This window comes from Caretta caretta, chromosome 3, assembly GCF_965140235.1.
Source record: "Caretta caretta isolate rCarCar2 chromosome 3, rCarCar1.hap1, whole genome shotgun sequence".
In the NCBI taxonomy this organism is placed as follows: domain Eukaryota; kingdom Metazoa; phylum Chordata; order Testudines; family Cheloniidae; genus Caretta; species Caretta caretta.
In genome coordinates, this window is record NC_134208.1 from 719,330 (window position 1) to 739,998 (window position 20,669).

General features: G+C 48.7%; 1 protein-coding gene across 3 annotated transcripts in view; it reads right to left on the bottom strand.

The window, feature by feature from the left end:
• NRBP1 (nuclear receptor binding protein 1) overlaps window positions 1–20,669 on the bottom strand; it is an 89,575-nt gene that overhangs the window by 47,427 nt on the left and 21,479 nt on the right. For 2 of the 3 annotated variants that reach the window (XM_048846168.2, XM_048846166.2), the window contains exons 3-8: window positions 20,316–20,438; window positions 19,696–19,797; window positions 19,512–19,601; window positions 18,941–18,981; window positions 17,602–17,696; window positions 12,507–12,530 (exon numbers count right to left, since the gene is read on the bottom strand). In XM_048846168.2, the coding sequence (XP_048702125.1) occupies window positions 12,507–12,530; window positions 17,602–17,696; window positions 18,941–18,981; window positions 19,512–19,601; window positions 19,696–19,797; window positions 20,316–20,438 (475 nt within the window). The remainder of the gene's footprint in view (window positions 1–12,506; window positions 12,531–17,601; window positions 17,697–18,940; window positions 18,982–19,511; window positions 19,602–19,695; window positions 19,798–20,315; window positions 20,439–20,669) is intronic. The other variant, XM_048846167.2, reaches the window with a different exon arrangement.

The window sequence follows — 20,669 nt, forward strand, 5'->3', positions numbered from 1 at the left end:
GGGGGAGGTTTAGATTGGATATTAGGAAAAACTTTTTCACTAAGAGGGTGGTGAAACACTGGAATGCGTTACCTAGGGAGGTGGTAGAATCTCCTTCCTTAAAGGTTTTTAAGGTCAGGCTTGACAAAGCCCTGGCTGGGATGATTTAACTGGGATTTGGTCCTGCTTCGAGCAGGGGGTTGGACTAGATGACCTTCTGGGGTCCCTTCCAACCCTTATATTCTATGATTCTATGATGTAATATACTTAGACTTCTGTAAGTCACTTAACTTGGGATGTAAAAGGTTAATCAGTAAGCATTAGTCTTACTGGTTAACCCGCCTTAATCGATAACCACGACCCCAGCCGCACCACAGCTGGCCGCATCGACCCCAGCTGCTCAATCGGTTAACCATTTAAACAACATTTTAAACAGTATTTACATCCCTACTTAATACTACAAGTATTTTGATTGAGAAACTAGAATATAAATTTAATATGGCACATATTAAATGGATAAAAATCCTGTCAAACTGATGGGTCTGAAAATGTAATTGTAAAAGTGAAATCGTCATCAACCAAGTGTGCTTCCAGGGGATTTGTCCTTGGCATTATGGTATTTAACATTTTTATCAACATGGACGAAAATAAAACCATCACTGGTAAAGCTCGTAGATGACACAAAAATTAGAAGTGGTAAATAATGAAGAAGATAAGTCACTTATTCTGGATTGCTTGGAAAACTGGGTGCAAGCAAGCAGTGTGTGTTTTAAAAGACAAATGTAAATGTATCCATCTAGGAACAAAGAATGTACGCCATATTTACAGGATGGAGGACTTTATCCATGGAAGCAGTGACTCTGAGAAAGACCTGGGGGTTGTACTGGATTACCAGCTGAACATGAGCTCCCAGCCATGAGATTCAGTATCCACAAGGGTTAATGCGATCATTGGATGCATAAATAGGGGAATCTCAAGTAGGAGCAAAGAGGTTATTTTACCTGTGTATTTGGCCCTGGTGTGACCACTACTGGATTACTGGGTCCAGTTCTGCTTTGCACAATTCAAGAAATATGTTGATAAACTGGAGATAGTTCTGAGAAGAATGACTCAAGGATGAAAAAACAGGTCTTATAGTGACAGACAAGGAGCCCAACTTATTCATCTTAACAAGAGAGGGTTAAGGGGTGAGTTGATAATCTATAAGTATCTACATGGGGAACAAATATTAAATAACAGGCTCTTCGATTTAGCAGAGATAGGTAGAGCATGATTCCATGGTTGGCAGCCAAAGCTAGACCAGCCTCTCTCAAATGCGGCCACCATGGCCGTATGCAGCCACCAGGGGCTTTTCTTGCAGCCACAGTCTCCTGGGTGATGATGGGGGAGGGGAAGCAGTGGCCCCTCCCCCAGGGCCTGGTCCCTACCCCTTCCGGACTCCCAAACAGTGGAGGAGCAGGCAACCAGGATGAGTTCTCCACCTTCCTATGGGTGGTGGGGCTCGGGCGTCAGCCCTAGGGTGGTGGGCAGAAGGCCCTAGCTGTGCGGCAGTGGGCTCCATCCCACAGCCACCGGGCTCTGGCCCTGGGCTTGCCCTCCCATGTTACCCCTGATCCCACTGCCTCCTCCAGTCCCCAGCTCTGCAGCAGGACCCCAGGCTCCAATCCCAGGCTCACCTCCCCACCACTAATTGCCCTGACCCATGCTGCCTCCTCCAGGCCTCCACAATTCCCTATCTATCTCCCCAGACAGGGCTTAATTTGCCCTCCAACTTGCAGGGGCTGAGTAAGTCTGCTGTGAAAAGTGATATTAACCAATATACAACTACCAATTTTCATAGTAGCAAGCTTACTAGCTAGCAAGTCTGGGGTAAAAAAGAAAAAACTAAAAAAACATAACAGTATTTGTGTCTATTCTGTTTAGGTCCAGTAAGGAATAGAGACAACTGTATATTATTTTATTGTTGAGTCTTCAATAAAACCTACATAAACAAATTACAATGATTTGGACATGTATACGTGCATATTTATTTGTTTTTCCCTAGAGTTAATTAAGTATTTTAGGGAAAACTGTCAGAGCGGCCACCAGCAAGAGTTGGTGGTCGCACTCTGAGGCCACCAAAAAATTTGTTGTGAGATCTGCTGAGCTAGACAAATTCAGACCAGAAATAAGACAAGGGGTTTTTTGGGTTTTTTTTGTTTGTTTTGACAGCAAGGGTAATTAAACCACAAACAATTTACCAAAGGTTGTGGAAGATTCACCATCACTGACAACTTTTAAATCAAGATCGGATGCTTTTAGAAAAGTTCTCTGGCCTATGTTATAAGCAGGTTAGATGAGATGATCACAATAGTCCCTTCTGGCCTTGTAATCTATAAATCAAATTGGTGTTTCTCTAGCTGGGTGCCACAGGGTTTGATTTCAGCTCTAGGCTACATGGTATCTTTTTCAATTACCTGGAATAAAACAAAATCATCACTGATGACATTTCAAGATGACACACAAGATAGGAGAGTGGTAAATAATCAAGAGGACAGGTCACAGAATCAGAGCAATCTGGACTGCTTGGTAAGCTGCATGCAAGCAAACAATATGCATTTCAACAAGGACAAATGTAAAGTCACATCGAGGAACAAAGAATGTAGGCCATATATACAAGACAGTAGACTCTATTCTAGGAAGCAGTGAGTCTGAAAAAGTCTTGGGGACCATGGTAATTATCAGCTGAACATAAACTCCCAATGTGATGTTTGGATAGAAGGGCTAATGCAATCCTTGGATGCATAAACAGGGGAATCAAGTAGAAGTAGAGAGGATCTGTTACTGGTGCAACTGTTCCTGGAATACTATGTCCAATACTGGGGTCTGCAATTCAAGAAGGTTGATAAATTTAAGAGGGTTCAGAGAAGAGCCACAAGAACAACTGAAGAATTACAGAACATGTCTTACAGTAAGAGATTCCAGGAGCTCAATCTATTTAGCTCAGCAACAAGAAGATTAAAGGGTGACTATTACACTATACAAGTACATACATGGGGAACAGAAATATGATAGACGGCTCTCCAATCCAACAGAAAAAAGTCTAACAAGACCCAAGGGCTGGAATCTGAAGCTAGACCAATTTAGACTGCAAATAAGACATATGTTTTCAACTGGGAGGATTAAAGCACTTTTGGAAGTGCTTACCAAAGGGCTGCGGTGGATTCTCTATCTTTTAAATAATGTTTTTCTAAAAGATTTGCCCTAGTTCAAACAGGAATTAATTCAGGGCAAGCCTATAGCCTGTGCTATACAGGAGGTCAAACAGATGTCCACAGGGATCCCTTCTGACTTTAAACCAGGGGTCTCAAACTCAAATGACCACGAGGGCCACATGAGGACTGCACCACTGACCATCGCCCCCACTGCCCTGGCCCTGCCCCGATTCCAACCCCTTCCCTGAAATCCCCACCCCAACTCCCCCCCCTGCCCCCAGGGGTTCAGGGTGCGGCAGGGAGCTCAGGGCAGGGTGCTGGAGGTGGTTCAGGGCAGGGGGTTGGGGTGCAGGAGGGTTTCAGGAGGGCGGGTCCAGCCTGGCGCACACCGGGGTCAGGGCAGGCTGCCTGCCTGCCTGCCCTGCCCCCGCGCCGCTCCAGGAAGCGGCCGGGACCTCGAGGGGCACAGGGGTCTGCATGTTGCCCTGGCCGCTCCTCCAGGTACCTCCCCCGAAGCTTCCATTGGCCGCGGTTCCCCGTTCCGGTGCGTGCCGGGCCGGAGCAGCTCTAGGTAAATGCTGGGGGGGCGGGGGTGCCATGGGGAGCTGGTGGGCCACAGAAAATAGCATGTTTGAGACCCCTGCTTTAAATCATGAATCTACGTATAATCCCACAGAGTAACTGAGCATGCTCCATGCCAGGTCTGAAGGGGCTGAGCAGGACTTACCTTGCAATTGCTCCTCCCAGCTGCCAGGGGTGCTATGGCACCAAGCACCAGAAGTGAGAGCTGGGAGACTGTCTCCTATACTGTGAATGCTCCCCCTGCTGGTGCCCAGGCAGCAAGCCAGATGCAGAGGGATGGTGGAACAAAACACCAGACAGACGGCAGAAGTCAGAGCACCAAGGGACAGAGAAAAGGGGGCAGGGAAGGACAGGAGCAGAGAACATAGGCAAAAGATGGGGGGAATCGCTCCAGAAAAAGGTCCGACCACTGCAGCATGCTCACTTTCTTACAAGTCCAGTTCCAAGGTTTGTTACTGAGCCATGGCATTCCTCTGATGTCTAGTCTCATCACCTCTAGCAGCAGGTCCACACTGAACATAAGCCTCCTACTCTTACTAGTTACTCAAGTGGCAGAGGGCTGTGCTGAGGATCAGAGATCCCAAACCTGCTGATGACCCATGTTGGGAATCAATATTGTTTCATGTGATTTGTTTTTTCAATTTAAGGGTTTGTTTGCAAAGAACTTCACCTAATTTCCTAACACTCAAGTTAGGAAATGCCAATATTGAAGTTCTTTGTGCAACTCAAATGCATCTCCCTTGTGTGTGCGCAGTACGTCTTTAATTGTCTGACGACATTCTTCTCCCCTGCCACCGTAGCACACACACTGGACAGACTTGCTCTGGGAACGAATCAGGGATGTGCAGCAAATGAGCCTATTGTCTACAGGACCAGTGCCGCCTCATCATTTGCAGGAGTTGCAAGGTACGTACTGAATGAGGCAGGGGACTGCAGAAAAAGAAACAGTCTCATAGTTAAAGCAACTGAATGCTGCCCTGGAGAACTGGATTCTATCCATGCCTCCGCCACACAGAGAAACTACATGAAGCTGGGCCCGTCACGTACACCAAACTTTTCACAGCTGGGCCACTGTGTTTCCCATTTTCTGAGTACTCAACTTAGTCACCCACGATCTGATTTACTGAAGTGCTAATGACAGGTTTCAGAGTAACAGCCGTGTTAGTCTGTATTCACAAAAAGAAAAGGAGTACTTGTGGCACCTTAGAGACTAACCAATTTATTTGAGCATAAGCTTTCGTGAGCTACAGCTCACTTCATCGCTCACGAAAGCTTATGCTCAAATAAATTGGTTAGTCGCTAAGGTGCCACAAGTACTCCTTTTCTTTCTGAAGTGCTAATGTTCATAGTTGCAATTGAAGTCAATGAGAGCTCTCCTCTGAACATATAAAGTCCTGTAAAATGCTTAGTCTGATAACTCAGGCCCATTGCTTCTCAAAACTGAGCACCCAAAGTTAGCTGACACTTGACAGTTTGGGCTTTAATCTGTGCCTCAGAACCCCATGTGTAAAATGGGGATACCACTGCCTCACAGGGAAATGGTGAAAAATTAATGATTAATCGTTGTAAAGAACTACGGTTCATGGGTTTTCTATGGCTCTCTTATAATTGAATAAATAGTGTATTTATTGCAGGGTTTGGATGGTATGCAGTAAATATGTGGGGCACACATTGAATGGATATGAGATGATTTTTTGGAAGATATGCTTTAGTGAAGCACGTCGCTGAGCTCAATACTGGATGAAGTTCTATGGCCTGTAATATACAGAACATCAGACCAATTTTAATGGTCTCTTCTGGTCTTAAAAATAAAAATCTATGCTTCTGAATAAGTTTAAGTACAATTTATGAAGCATCTAGTTTGTTTCAGAACCTCAAAACTATTTTGTGGGTGTTAACGTTGGTGTTGAGATTGTACAAACTTGGAATGATTTAAGTTTACACAGCAGCATGACCTCTGACAACATATTCATGAAAAAGGATTATAGTGATTACGTCTCTCTGCCTTGGTCTACACTAGGAGTTGAGGTCGAATTTAGCAGCGTTAAATTGATTTAACCCTGCACCCATACACACAACGAAGCCTTTTTTTCCCCGACTTAAAGGACTCTTAAAATCGATTGCCTTACTCCACCCCCGACAAGGGGATTAGTGCTGAAATCAGCCTTGCCAGGTCGAATTTGGGGTACTGTGGACACAAATAGACGGTATTGGCCTCCGGGAGCTATCCCAGAGTGCTCCATTGTGACCGCTCTGGACAGCACTCTCAACTCAGATGCACTGGCCAGGTAGACAGGAAAAGGCCCACAAACTTTTGAATTTCAATTTCCTGTTTGGGCAGCGTGGCAAGCTGCAGGTGAGTGCAGAGCTCATCAGCAGAGGTGACCATGATGGAGTCCCAGAATTGCAAAAGAGCTCCAGCATGGACCGAATGGGAGGTACGGGATCTGATCGCTGTATGGGGAGAGGAATCTGTGCTATCAGAACTATGTTCCAGTTTTCAAAATGTCAAAACATTTGTCAAAATCTCCCAGGGCACGAAGGACAGAAGCCATAACAGAGACCCGAAGCAGTGCCGCGTGAAACTTAAGGAGCTGAGGCAAGCCTACCAGAAAACCAGAGAGGCAAACGGCCGCTCCAGGTCAGAGCCCAAAACATGCCGCTTCTATGATGAGCTGCATGCCATTTTAGGGGGTTCAGCCACCACTACCCCAGCCGTGTTGACTCCTTCAACGGAGATGGAGGCAACACGGAAGCAGGTTTTGGGGATGCGGAAGATGATGATGAAGTTGTAGATAGCTCACAGCAAGCAAGCGGAGAAACCGTTTTTCCCGACAGCCAGGAACTGTTTCTCACCTTGGACCTGCAGCCAGTACCCCCTGAACCCACCCAAGGCTGCCTCCCAGACCCGTCAGGCAGAGAAGAGACCTCTGGTGAGTGTACCTTTTAAAATACTATACATGGTTTAAAAGCAAGCATGTTTAATGATTAATTTGCCCTGGCATTCGCGGCTCTCCTGGATGTACTCCCAAAGCCTTTGCAAAAGGTTTCTGGGGAGGGCAGCCTTATTCCATCCACCATGGTAGGACACTTTACCACTCGAGGCCAGTAACACGTACTCTGGAATCATTGTAGAACAAAGCATCGCAGTGTATGTTTGCTGGCGTTCAAACAACATCCGTTCTTTATCTCTCTGTGTTATCCACAGGAAAGTGATTTCATTCAGGGTCACCTGGTTGAAATAGGGTGCTTTTCTTAAGGGGACATTCAGAGGTGCCCGTTCCTGCTGGGCTGTTTGCCTGTAGCTGAACAGAAACGTTTCCCGCTGTTAGCCACGAGGACGTGGGAAGGATGAGGGGCTAGCCACACGGTGGGGGGAGGCAAAATGCGACCATGGAACGAAAGCACGTGCTATGTATGTAATGTTAACAGCAAGGTTTACCTTGAAAAAGAGTGTACCCATTGTTCTATAAAATGTGTCTTTTTAAATACCACTGTCCCTTTTTTTCCCTCCACCAGCTGCATGTGTTTCAAGGATCACAGGATCTTCTCCTTCCCAGAGGCTAGCGAAGATTAGAAGGCGAAAAAAACGCACTCACGATGAAATGTTCTCTGAGCTCATGCTGTCCTCCCACACTGAGAGAGCACAGACGAATGCGTGGAGGCACACAATGTCAGAGTGCAGGAAAGCACAAAATGACCGGGAGGAGAGGTGGCGGGCTGAAGAGAGGGCTAAAGCTGAAAGGTGGCAGCAGCGTGATGAGAGGAGGCAGGATTCAATGCCGAGGCTGCTGGAGGATCAAACTAATAGGCTCCAACGTATAGCTGAGCTGCAGGAAAGGCAGCAGGAGCACAGACCGCCCCTACAGCCCGTGTAACCAACTGCCCTCCTCCCCAAGTTCCATAGCCTCTTCACCCAGATGCCCAAGAACACGGTGGGGGGGCCCTCCAGCCACCCAGCCACTCCACCCCAGAGGATTTCCCAAGCAACAGAAGGCCGGCATTCAATAAGTTTTAAACTTTTAAAGTGCTGTGTGGCCTTGTCCTTCCCTCCTCCACCACCCCTCCCGGGCTACGTTGGCAGTTATCCCCCTATTTGTGTGATGAATTAATAAAGAATGCATGAATGTGAAGCAACAATGACTTTATTGCCTCCACAAGCGGTGATCGAAGGGAGGAAGGGAGGGTGGTTAGCTTACAGGGAAGTAGAGTGAACCAAGGGGCGGGGGGTTTCATCAAGGAGAAACAAAAAGAACTTTCACACCGTAGCCTGACCAGTCATGAAACTGGTTTTCAAAGCTTCTCTGATGCGCAGCGCGCCCTGCTGTGCTCTTCTAACCGCCCTGGTGTCTGGCTGCGCGTAACCAGCGGCCAGGCGATCTGCCTCAACCTCCCACTCCACCATAAACGTCTCCCCCTTACTCTCACAGACATTGTGGAGCGCACAGCAAGCAGTAATAACAATGGGAATATTGGTTTCACTGAGGTCTAACCGAGTCAGTAAACTGCGCCAGCGCTCTTTTAAACGTCCAAATGCACATTCTACCACCATTCTGCACTTGCTCAGCCTGTAGTTGAACAGCTCCTGACTACTGTCCAGGCTGCCTGTCTGTGGCTTCATGAGCCATGGCATTAAGGGGTAGGCTGGGTCCCCAAGGATACATATAGGCATTTCAACATCCCCAACAGTTATTTTCTGGTCTGGGAATAAAGTCCCTTCCTGCAGCTTTTGAAACAGACCACAGTTCCTGAAGATGTGAGCATCGTGTACCTTTCCCGGCCATCCCATGTTGATGTTGGTGAAACGTCCCCTGTGATCCACCAGTGCTTGCAGCACTATCAAAAAGTACCCCTTGCGGTTTATGTACTCACCGGCTTGGTGCTCTGGTGCCAAAATAGGGATATGGATTCCGTCTATGGCCCCACCACAGTTAGGGAATCCCATTGCAGCAAAGCCATCCACTATGACCTGCACATTTCCCAGGGTCGCTACACTTGATATCAGCAGATCTTTGATTGTGTTGGCTACTTGCATCACAGCAGCCCGCACAGTAGATTTGCCCACTCCAAATTGATTCCCAACTGACCGGTAGCTGTCTGGTGTTGCAAGCTTCCACAGGGCTATTGCCACTCGCTTCTCAATTGTGATGGCTGCTCTCATCTTGGTATTCTTGTGCCTCAGGGCAGGGGAAAGCAAGTCACAAAGTTCCATGAAAGTGACCTTACGCATGCGTAAATTTCGCAGCCACTAGGAATCGTCCCAGACCTGCAACACTATGCAGTCCCACCAGTCTGTGCTTGTTTCCCGAGAACCCAGAATCGACATTCCACTGCATGAACCTGCCCCATTAGCACCACGATGCCCACATTGCCAGGGCCCGTGCTTTGAGAGAAGTCTGTGTCCATGTCCTCATCACTCTCGTCACCGCGCTGACGTCGCCTACTCACCCAGTTTCGCTTTGCCAGGTTCTGGTGCTGCATATACTGCTGGATAATGCGTGTGGTGTTTAATGTGCTCCTAATTGCCAAAGTGATCTGAGCAGGCTCCATGCTTGCCGTGGTACGGCGTCTGCACAGAAAAAAGGCGCGGAACGATTATCTGCCATTGCTCTGACGGAGGGAGGGGCAACTGACCACATGGCTTACAGGGATGGCTTACAGGAAATTAAAATCAACAAAGGGGGTGGCTTTGCGAGAAACTGAATGGCCCCCTTAAGGATAGAACTCAAAACTGGGTTTAGCAGGCCGTTGATTTCACAGAGGGAGGGAGGAGAAAATGAATACAAAACAAATCTGGTCTATTTCTTGTTTTGATCCACTTCATCTATCTTTATACATCTTGCTGGCAGCAGACTGTGTAGTAGGATTGCTAGCCATCGTCATCTCCTGGGTGCTCGGCAGAAGACAGTGCAGTATGACTGCTGGCCATCGTCTTCTGCTGGCTGCAGATTAAAAGACAGTGCACTGCCGGTAGGACTGAATCGCCATGAGACGAAACTTAAAAGGGAAATGACTTGACTGAATCACTCCCATGTTTGCCCAGGAGCCCCTGACCTCATCGACGTCAGCTAAAAGAGCACCCTGGACTACGGCGACAACGGCTACCAGTCGTACTGCACTGTCTGCTGCCGAAAGGCAATAAACTGCTGCTGTGTAGCAATGCGTACCGCGTCTGCCAGCACCCAGGAGACATATGGTGATGGTTAGCTGAGCGGGCTCCATGCTTTCCGTGGTATGGCGTCTGCACAGGTAACTCAAGAAAAAAGGCGCAAAACGATTGTCTGCCCTTGCTTTCACGGAGGGGAGGGAGGGAAAGGGGGCCTGACGATATGTACCCAGAACCACCCGCGACAATGTTTTAGCCCCATCAGGCACTGGGATTTCTACCCAGAATTCAAATGGGCGGCGGAGACTGCGGGAACTGTGGGATAGCCACCCACAGTGCAACGCTCCGGAAGTCGATGGTTGCCTTGGTATTGTGGACACACTCCGCCGACTACATGCACTTAGAGCATTTGTGGGGGGACACACACAATCGACTGTATAAAAACACTTTCTACAAAACCGACTTCTATAAATTCAACCTAATTTTGTGTGTAGACATACCCTCTCTCTCCAAGACAGACATCCTGCCATCACTTCCCAAATTCTACTGTATAACTTGTGCATCATTAGGATCAAGGGGTGGATTTATGTTGTGTGCAGTCCATAATGTGTACATATGCTGCTGTCAGTGGCAATACAGAGGCAGAGGACACAAAATAGAAGTAACAATCATATTCTAGTGGTCAATATGGGAGTTTTGACCCCCATCAAACCCATTGTAGCTTCAGGCAAAGACGACAGAATGGTTGAGTGACCTTGTGCATTAAGGGGGGAAGGGAGTCCAAGATACCAAAGTAATCCCTGTCCTAGTTCCTGCAACACTAAACACGTACACTGTGAAGTGACAAATGCGACTTACATGCCGCCTGTTAGAGATATGAAAATGATAATATGACATGCCCTGAACACCAGGTGATAAATTCAAAGAGTGGAAAAAATGACCAAGTCCAACTGGATGCACGAAGAACAGCTACACACTAGCTAACATTTTCAAGTGTATCTAAGTGACTGAGGAGTCTAATTCCCAGCACTCATGAGCCAAAAGTGTGAGGGGATAACGCAGTAAAACTCATTCCAGTCTTTTGGTCTAGCTCTCAAGAGACTGGCTGAGAAAGCCTGAGGTTCGAAGGAGGTCTCAGTTCTGTTCCAGCAAAACTGAGGTCCCATGAGGGTTTTTTTTCCCCTCTGCAGGTGTCTCCAAGACCACTGAGTAGCTAACAATACAGCATTTCCCAGGGGGCACTGCCGTACGTTATCGGTTGCGATCTTAGCTTTGTTTATAGGCAGAATGGTGTAATAACTATGAAGTAACACCTCCTGAGGGCTCCAAGCCCAGCAGCCATGAGGTGGGCAATCAGTGCCCACTGCAGAAGGATTTTCTGGGTGATGGTGCTGAAGCTGCTCCCAACAACAGGTTGCATTTTGTCCCAACATATGTCCCCACTGCAGCGCTGTAACGTGCTTACTGACACAATGCTCCTTGTGTGCCACACCTTCCCCTCCACACTCCAGAGCAGCCTGCTGGGGAGAGGGATTTGTCCAGTCACTTGACACTTTTCAGAGCCAGACTCTCAGCACAATATGCTGCCACCTAATTCTTAGCTCCCTTGCAGATCAGACTCTGGAAAAAGGAGATCTGCTATACTGCTAAGACCACACGACACCCAATAACTTCACCATCAACGCGAAGAGACTCTGGACCAGCCACCTTGGGAGAAGCTTTGGTCTACCCCTACTGTAGAACATCTGCAGACATGGGGAACCCACAGAGTTTATTCTGACAGCCCCTTAGGTGGTGGTGACTAGGGTTTGGGGAAAGCGGAGCATTGCCCCATAATCGTTCCCATTTGACAGAAGGTGGAACAGGATCACTAAGGGTGGACTCCTTGTTTGTTTCCTCATGTCAAACCCAACATGGTTATGAATTAAGTAAACCAAGGGGGCAATCCAACAGCCCCTGCCATTGCTCCACCCAAAAGCTTCAGCAAACTCCCTGCCCACAAACACACGTGAGCTCAGGTGAGCTCACTGAATGCCAAAGGCCTGGCTAAGGAGAGATGGGCCTCATTTCACAGCTACGGGCTCACCTGGGTGGAAGATCTGCCTAGTCACCAGGTGCAGAACACATTTCGTTGAAACATTCAGATTGAAAACAAAATGTCTATGGGGTTAAAGCTACAAGCAAGCTGCAGGGTGTCCAAGCAAGAAGCAGAGCCTGGTCTAAGTCTGGCCCTCAGCCAAGCCCCGCAGAGCAGCAGCAGGTAAGAGCCAGATGTACATGGAGAGCTTGGCTTCGAGCAGTCAGAACAATGCATTTATCTCGCTTGACATGCAAGAGCTGGCATGCAATGAGGGCCACAGACTAGTGCAGTCTAAGAACAAGGAAAAGGGACAGAACTAACATTTAGAAGACTTCACACAAGGCAGTGTCCCTCTCTGTAAGGCTTTGGCTGGGAGCACAAGGAATAGATTATCTCCCAGAACAGGACAGGGCTATTGCTGGCAGGGGGGGCCTATGCTGGACAGTTTTATACACCAGCCTTATAGCAAGGGAACACCGTATAGATAAGTTATATATTATATATATAATGAACATTATATATATAGTGACACAGTCACATCACAGGAGCGGAGAAGTTTGCTCACCATTAGCAAAAATCCTATGAAAGACTGTTGGTAACAGAGCAGCCCGTAAGCGGGAAGTAAAACAAGATAGAAGTCGATGAGTTGATGAAACAGCAAGCACTTAACATCAATACAGACAGCTGGGTAGAACCAGGCAAAACAGGGACAAAAGGAAGAGGCTGGCTGCCCTTTCAATAGCCCTCACACCTGCTGACTCTAAGCCAGGAGCATGATGCCTCTACACACCAAGAACTGTAGAGGGCAAAGGAGAGGTGGGCTCTGGGGGCCTCTCACACCCACCAGGGCATTATGTTCGAGACTCTGGGCTTTTGGGGAGGCTGAAATTCCAACCACGTCACTCAGCCACCATTGTCCAGTCCCTGTGCCCATGCTCAGCGGGCAGATATGGGCAGCATGTTGCTGGGAGTAGAGCTAACACCCCACATGGATTTTAGCAGTCGCACCCATACCACATGCCTTGGCACTCAATTTGTTTTGCTGTCTGGATGAACACGAACTTCAGGTCAAGTCCCATGTTCCCCGAGCACCCACAGTGGGGATTTAGTGATGGCTGGGCTATACAGAGACACACTGGATGTATCCAACCCAAAAGCCCAACAAGCACGTTTAGAGGACAAAAAGGTGCTTGTGGCAAGTGATGAATGGCCCAAGGCAGACTCTACGAATATCTTCGGGACTCTCCCACAAAAGCTACCCTTACAGCCCTTGGGGACCAACACAGAATATCAGGGTTGGAAGGGACATCAGGAGGTCATCTAGTCCAACCCCCTGCTCAAAGCAGGACCAATCCCCAACATGTTCCAAAGCCACCCACACCCAGTCACTGAAGAAATGACTATATAATCTTTTGGGGGAGCACAATACACCACCCAGTCAGATTTCACTGAGGGCAGCCCCAGAATTCATCAGCAGACCCAGACTTCAGTTTAAGAGTTTCCAATTCTGCTATGCATTTAAAAGCTGCCCTATGCAAGGTATTGCTCACCAAGAGCAAACAGTTCCCAATGATGCACCTACAGAGCTCCTCCATACCACAGGCTGGCTCTCACATTCACAGCCCCCTGGGCTCAGGCCTCTGCTAACACCTACAAAGTGACTCCCAAGAAGTCTGTGAACCTGGAGAGAAAAGCCCGCAGCCATATTCCACACTGGAGCTTCCAGTTCACATCACATTCTTCTCCCCGCTTCTGCCTAAAGGGCCCTGCCTGACAGCCCCTTAGGTCCAACCCAGCATCTCCCTGGAATCTCCTTCCTCCAGGATCCCTTCTCCTAGACAGTACCACCCCCACCTCTGCCACCATGGCAACTTTCTCCCCCGACCCACCCAAAGGATCTCCAGGCCACGAACCCTTCAGAAGCAAGCTGCATTTTCAAAAGAAAGCCCCCTGCAACATCGGAGAGATTATAATCACTGCAGCCAATGCGAGAGGAAAGGCAATTGCCATCCTAACCACAGCGCTCTCCTGACAGTAAGATAGGGGCTCTGGGAACATCGTCTGGTGAAATGCACAGGGAAGCAGGCAGCTTTTAGTTCTAGGTGATTTAAACTGAACACAAGAAGTTGACGGAGTAGCTCAAAACATTCTCTCTCTCCCCCCACAACATTCTGACTTGGAGAAAGAAGTGCCGGTATCTCCCTTGCTCTGGCCACAGCCTTCCCAGTCCCCTCGCTCCCTGTGCCTTAATAACTCCCCTCTCCGCTATCCCTAAACCCACTTTTTATGTGAGAAAAAGACCACATGGGCTCAGGAACAGATGGACTGCTGCCCCAGCACTGTGTGGCCTTTGCACTATACCCATCACTATCCCATATCCTTTGTCCATCCCAACCCACCTCTTTGTCAGATGATCCCCTTCATCCACAGCTCTATTTACTGCTCTGCAGCTTACCACTCCCCACACCCTCCAACAACCAGTTTCTGAGACACTGGTACCCAGACTGGGCTTCTTGATTGTCCTTCCTTCTTGCAAGTCCCACCTCCCCCTCAGGGTGCCTATGAAGAATGGGTGAAGAAAAGGGATTGTATTGCTCCAGGACTGCATGTAGAGCTGGACCAGTCCTGCCCCTGCACATGCTACCTCAACTCCAAATATTGCACAGGGAGCACTGCGTAGCTGGGCTGCCAGGCAGGCAGCAAGCTGCCTTGGCTCCTGCAGCTGCACTAGAGGCTACAGCACCCAATCGATAGTGTTACATTATTTAAAGGAGCCAGCTGCCCCAGAAGCACCATGCACCTTTAACATTTCCAGCCCAGCTGGAGTTATGCGTTCTTCCTTTAAACAGGGCAACGTGGCAACTTCCCCCATCCTCCTGCTCCCAGTGCCAGCTTCACCTGCTGCTTCAGCCCAAAGAGAACTGAACCTGCTCTCACTTTCATGCCCTTCTGTTCTAACAGAGCAGTGCAGTGAGGGACAGCACTGGGCATATAGGGGCATCTGAGTTCTGCTTTTCTGTGCATTGCCAGTCACTGCTCCCCCTCACACTGTCAGAACTGAGCTACTTACCAATTCCTTTCAATTACACACAGGATAGTAAGGGTTCTCAAAGTTTGGCTAGTCCCTGAAAAGTGACTAAATGGCAACATAGGCTCCATATTTATTGCCTGAAGGATCCTAGAGTACCATAAACTCTCCCTATGATTTGAGGGTCACACTGGTTTTGCTGGCTCCCATAGTCAGAGGGAATAGAGATCACGCAGTTGGAATGCACTTAACTATTCAGACTGGACTCCAGCTCCCTCTCCTATAGCTGTGTGGGCGCTGTAGGAGGGGGAATGAGGTCACTGACGTCAGCAGCTCTGACTCTAGGGCACGCTGGGAGGAGAGCTACTACACAGAGTGGAGCTTTTATGATCATAGACCCATTTTAGTGTTCATCTCCTTTACTTAAAAGAAATGTTTCAATCAGAGATTCCGATCATTCTTCTTCTGTACGTAAGGAAAAAGGAAAAAAGGTCCCAGCTAGCACAATCTGTAGCTGTGAGTGGGGAGGGCTGCCTACTAGTAACTAATTCTGAGTATTGCCTCTGCATATTCACGCTTACGGGATATACCCTCCCCAGTGCTGGGGGAAGATCTTTTAGAAAGCACAACCTGTTAGGCCACTTGTGCACCTTTGCGCTACACCGTCCTTAGAAAGGCTGCAAGGCTCCAACTGCTTCACTTCCTTCAATACACACTAGAAAAACAAAACCCAGGCAAAGGCAGGCAGGCAGCATGCCTATGCAAAGTAGACACTCAAAGACCCACGACAACCTCCTTCAAGGCAGCCTCTGCATAGTCCCATTTGTGGGAGTCCAGCAAGCAGTACACCCCCAGGAAGGCGTATGAGAAGTGTTAAAGACTGTCATTCCAAATCAAGCCTCAGATCTAAAATACCAAGTCAAGAGTAGATTCCTTCTCTGAATGAAGTGCTGACTCAATCAGAAAACCTGCAACTGCATGCGATTCTTACCAATGAGGAAGGGTAGGATGCATAGTTCACAGATCCAGTCAAGTCTCCTTCCTGTAGTGTCAATGGGCTGAACTTGGGGAATGATGGTGGGCAAGTGGTTTGCCAACAAGGGGGAAATCAGACATGCAACTCCTGGGAAGTGTTCCCAAATGTAGATTTATCAGAAAGACAATGGAGTAAGCACCAGGGCCCTGAGAGCTCCCCACTCTGGCTAAAGGATCACAGGGCTCAATGCACAGCCTAATCCACTGGTCTGATGGGGATGTTCCTCTGCAGTGATCCCCAAGGAATACAATGTCTGTAGAGGATTTCCAACATTTTCATCCTATGCGAGTTCGAAGCCTCTGACACCTGCTGTATGGAGTCTAACTTCCGTGGAGAAGCAGAGTTTGGTTGTCTGATTTAGAAGGAATACAGATACCATAAGTGGTATACATTTGAGATGAGGACACCAGTGTCCCTTTGGAGCACAGTGAAGGAGGATCAGCCACAAAAACTGTAGGCATGATCATGTTTGCATGTTCTCTTTAGTTGACAGGTGAAACAAGCGGGTTCAAAGGGCAAATCCCCAAACACTGGCAGCATCAAACTGATACAGGTCACAAGTCAGCCTGAATATTATTCGCTAGGGCCTTGGCCTTTGGATGGATTTGCTAGTGATGATGGAATGACCAAAGACAGCAACATTGTCAGCTGGAGGGTGGTATGCCAAGATGGCAGACAGCGCACCGTGGTTGCAGACAAAGTCTTAGAGGCCTTAAGAACAGCAACACAGATGAGATGGAGGCAGAGAGCAGGCACATTGCTTTTCACTGCCCTAGGAAATGCCTGTCCAACTTCTGACATTCACATTTCAGTGGGGATGACTTCCCGGACTGGAAGCCAATTTTCTGCACGTGGAGGCCTAGTCCGAGTCAGACGATGTTCTGTGGCCCAGACCAGATGCAGTGACTCTAGGCTGGCGTGCATGGTGAGGCAAGAGGTCTGAACAATGGTAGAAGAGGCACACATGCACCAACACTGTTAGGCACAGGCCAAGGCCATCACTACGAGATGAACTGTGTCCCCACTGTCAGCAGCTAGCCATGCGAAAGGAACCAAGGGGGTAGGGGCCACAGAATCCTTCCATTACTTTGGCTCTGAACAGTTGTTGCCCCCAAGAGGGCGCTCATGTGGCCTCAGGGGACAATTTTCCAGGGAGTTCTCAAAAGTCAACAGCACTGGGGGTGACTAAGTGTGAATAGGCAGAGGCAGTTGTAGTCCTTGGGGAAGGCCTGATTGTGAGGAGAGGCTTAAACAACTGAGGACTCTGCCCAAACACCCAATCTGGGAATTTCCAGTGCCATTTTTACTTTCAATTCCTCGCCTCAAGGACATGAACTAAACCCAGACCTAACTGCCTGGAAGGGAAAGCAATTTGTGCCACCGAGCCCCTCTGTGCCCCAGGAACAGAAGAGGCAGGACATACCCTCCTGCCCAGCCCTCTCCCCACTCTGGTGAGGGGCAGCAGTAGTACTTACATAGCCCACCCCCCCAGATATCCCTTCCAGTGGCTTCTCAGTAGCTCAGGAATTAGGCGCCCACTATTGATGGACCACGTTAACTGCTTTGTCGTCGAAGATCACCTCTGGAGAGTCTTACCTGACCCAATCTTGATCAGTCCATTGTGCTGAATAAAGATGGTGTCACAGGTCAGGTTGCCGTGGATGATCGGGGGATCACAGGAGTGGAGGTAGCTGGGAATTCAGAACAGAACACTGGTGAAAAGAGTGCAGTGGGAAGGAGAACACCCCAGCTCCTCCCTGCCCTGCTGGAAAGGCAACATTACAGAAAAGAGTATTTACAATACCAGGGCAATACAATTCAGGAACTGGGTGTGCACAGTCTTTGGGTGAGGAGACAAAGAATAAGACACAAAATAAAACTGGCTCCTGCTAAGGGACCCCAGGAAAGGAAGCTATCTCTGACCAACTCTTGGAGCCCAAAAGCCCAGGATACCACAAATGGAGGATGGGGTGGGAAGGGAAGGAAGAGAAATATTACTTGTCCTGATGTCTGATGAGAATACCACCACAGGGGTTTCAAAAATGTTCAGACGTTATACTGAGACAAACCAAAGTCTGAAAGCAGAGTCCACCCCAAAAGGAACACCCTTCTGATCTTATTTACTGGGAACCAAGAAGGTACCCAGTATTGTAGACGTTAGACCTAGCCCTTGTCCCAGCGAGCATGCAGTCTAGTACGTGCACACATACACACAGTTCAGATACCCGGATCAAGAAGGGCCTCTCAGGTACCATAGACACACATCTTGGCCTACTAGATATTTATACCTTGCACATCAGTGTGGTTTCCATGCGGTCGAGGTAAGCTAAATCCCCAGAGCTGACTGTCTTTGGGCGCATGTGTTTAGACAAGGGGTTCTTAGCAGAGAGCCATCAGTTCCGGAACTTATTCCCCAGCCCTTGGCCTAGGCTCTTTAAAGAGCCAGAAGTAGAGATTATATCTACCCTGCATCTTTTGTTAGCCTAGTTAGCAGCCTGAGGGGCTCACTGGATACCCAACTATTTCTGGATATCTGTACTTGGCAAAAATGGTAGTGATGGGATGATTCAGGCCTTCCTCTTTGCAAGGCTGCATATTTCATTCTAGTTTTGTAACTTGCTAGTGATGTGGTGAATGAGTTTACAATTTAAAAAGTAACCTGGGGCTCACAGGACCAGTGTCCCCAGCTGCCTGCAGGACCAGTCTGAATCTGCCTCTGGTCTGTGGGAGGGGCAGGATTACCAGCAGAAGAGGAAGTGGGGAGGAGGTCGTCATATTTGAAACCAAGTCTACTAGTAAGAGTAGTTTTGTCTAGACTGCCTAATTAGTAGGCTGCACACTTCCATCCCACAGCTAACCAGGAAGACTGGCTCAGACTGCCGAACTCCAGAACAGCTAGCCATTCATACACAGGGCATCTCCCTACTTCACCTACCTGAGAGCAGAGAGGATCTGGGTGCACCAGCGCTTCCAGGCCTAAAAATACAAGGTGAAGTACAAGCCACAATCAGCAAGTAGGACTAACTGCTACCAATTCAGCTCATCTGGAGGAAGGCGCCTCTCCTGCTGCAGCCCGGCCTCTAAGCTCCAGCCCATCCCAGCTGTACTGGTGAATGGTAACCCTGGATCCCCACTCCCATGCTCAACCCAGCCCCCACAGTCATGCAGTGACCAAGAAATCCCCCACCGTCTTTCTGTACTCTAGGATGACTGCAGAGCCCCTCCTTCCACTCAGGTACATGCAGGAGAGAGGTGTGCACAATCTGTGCACTTCTCAAAACTAGCTCATTCCCTCTGCAGAGTTACATCAACCTGCCTGATGCTTCCCTGGAGAGCCACCCCTAGCTATGCTGGCCGACTTTGCCAGGGATAGCAGCTGAATGGAGCTTTTACTGTAGGCAGGGACAGAGCAAACCCCAACCACAAGCAAGGGGCCTGTGAAAAGAGCTCTCCAGAGGAGAGATGGCCCAGTCAAAGCAGGGCACACATGCAGGAGGAGAGATTACCTTTTCATTCATTGTCTTGTGGTTCTTCTTTGTCTTCTTCAGGAACTGTTTCAAGCTGCCTGAGGACATGTACTCAGTGATGAAAATCACCTGCAAGGGACAAGATGAGACACTACCTGCTGCTTCCCCTCTAGCCCACGGTATCCCCAGCGAGTGGATAAGAGGAGCTTCTTACGCCACTTACCCTGGCCTTGTTCTCCTTTACATCAGCCCAGTACTTGTGGAATTTCACAATATTCAAGTGTTCCAGCTGGATCAGGTTGTCAAAGACAGCTTTAACCTTCTCCTGTGACAACCAGACAAGCAGAACCACATTACCACCCTAAGCCAAGGAACATTCCCATCCATTCCCCAACCTTCTCTTCTCCTATGTCTGAGTCCCGAGACGTTCCAACGCCATGCACTACCCCATGGCATTGTTCCAGCTGGTGTGCCTAACACTAGCAGCATCTGACCCCCATGCTGATACAAACTGTGAGCCTTGCCCCCTAACTGTGGCTGGACATTATTTGGCCACAGATATTGACAGATTCAAACCGTGTTCCACATCCAGGGAGCAGGGCCTGACAGAACCAGCCTGTCATCCTTTCTGCACTGGAAGTGCAACACAGTTCAGTTCCAAGCATGCCCAGAGCTCTCCACGTCCAGTTGCAGAATCAGAGCAATTCAGCACTCCTCTCAGACCGGCTGGGTTTGTAACTCTGTGCTATGTAACTATGCTCAGCCACCATGGTCTATGATCCCCACCTGGCCACAGGGCACATTCTTGGCACAAGGTGCAGGACAGCCTCCACCCTAACTTACCTCCTGAAGCTTAAAATTCTTGCGCTCAGAAAATTGAACCTCATTCCAAACAACTTCCACACCTTCTTCTGTATCCATCGCCAGGTAGGCACTATCAATCCCAGGGACATTGCGCTGATTCACCTGGACAGATAGATGGGGACAGATGTGAAGCCTAAGGCAGGGAAACACCACCACCACCAGTCACTCATCTATAGCTTCCTCCTACGCTGAGCTTACAGCCTCAGCTCCACTTAGTCACAGGGTGCAGTCTGAGACTTGGTTATTCATGTAAGGTACGGTCTGTCCCAGCAGAGTCTACACTCTAAGCCACACGTGTAGAGGCAGACCAGGAGTCATGTGGACGGGAGAGGA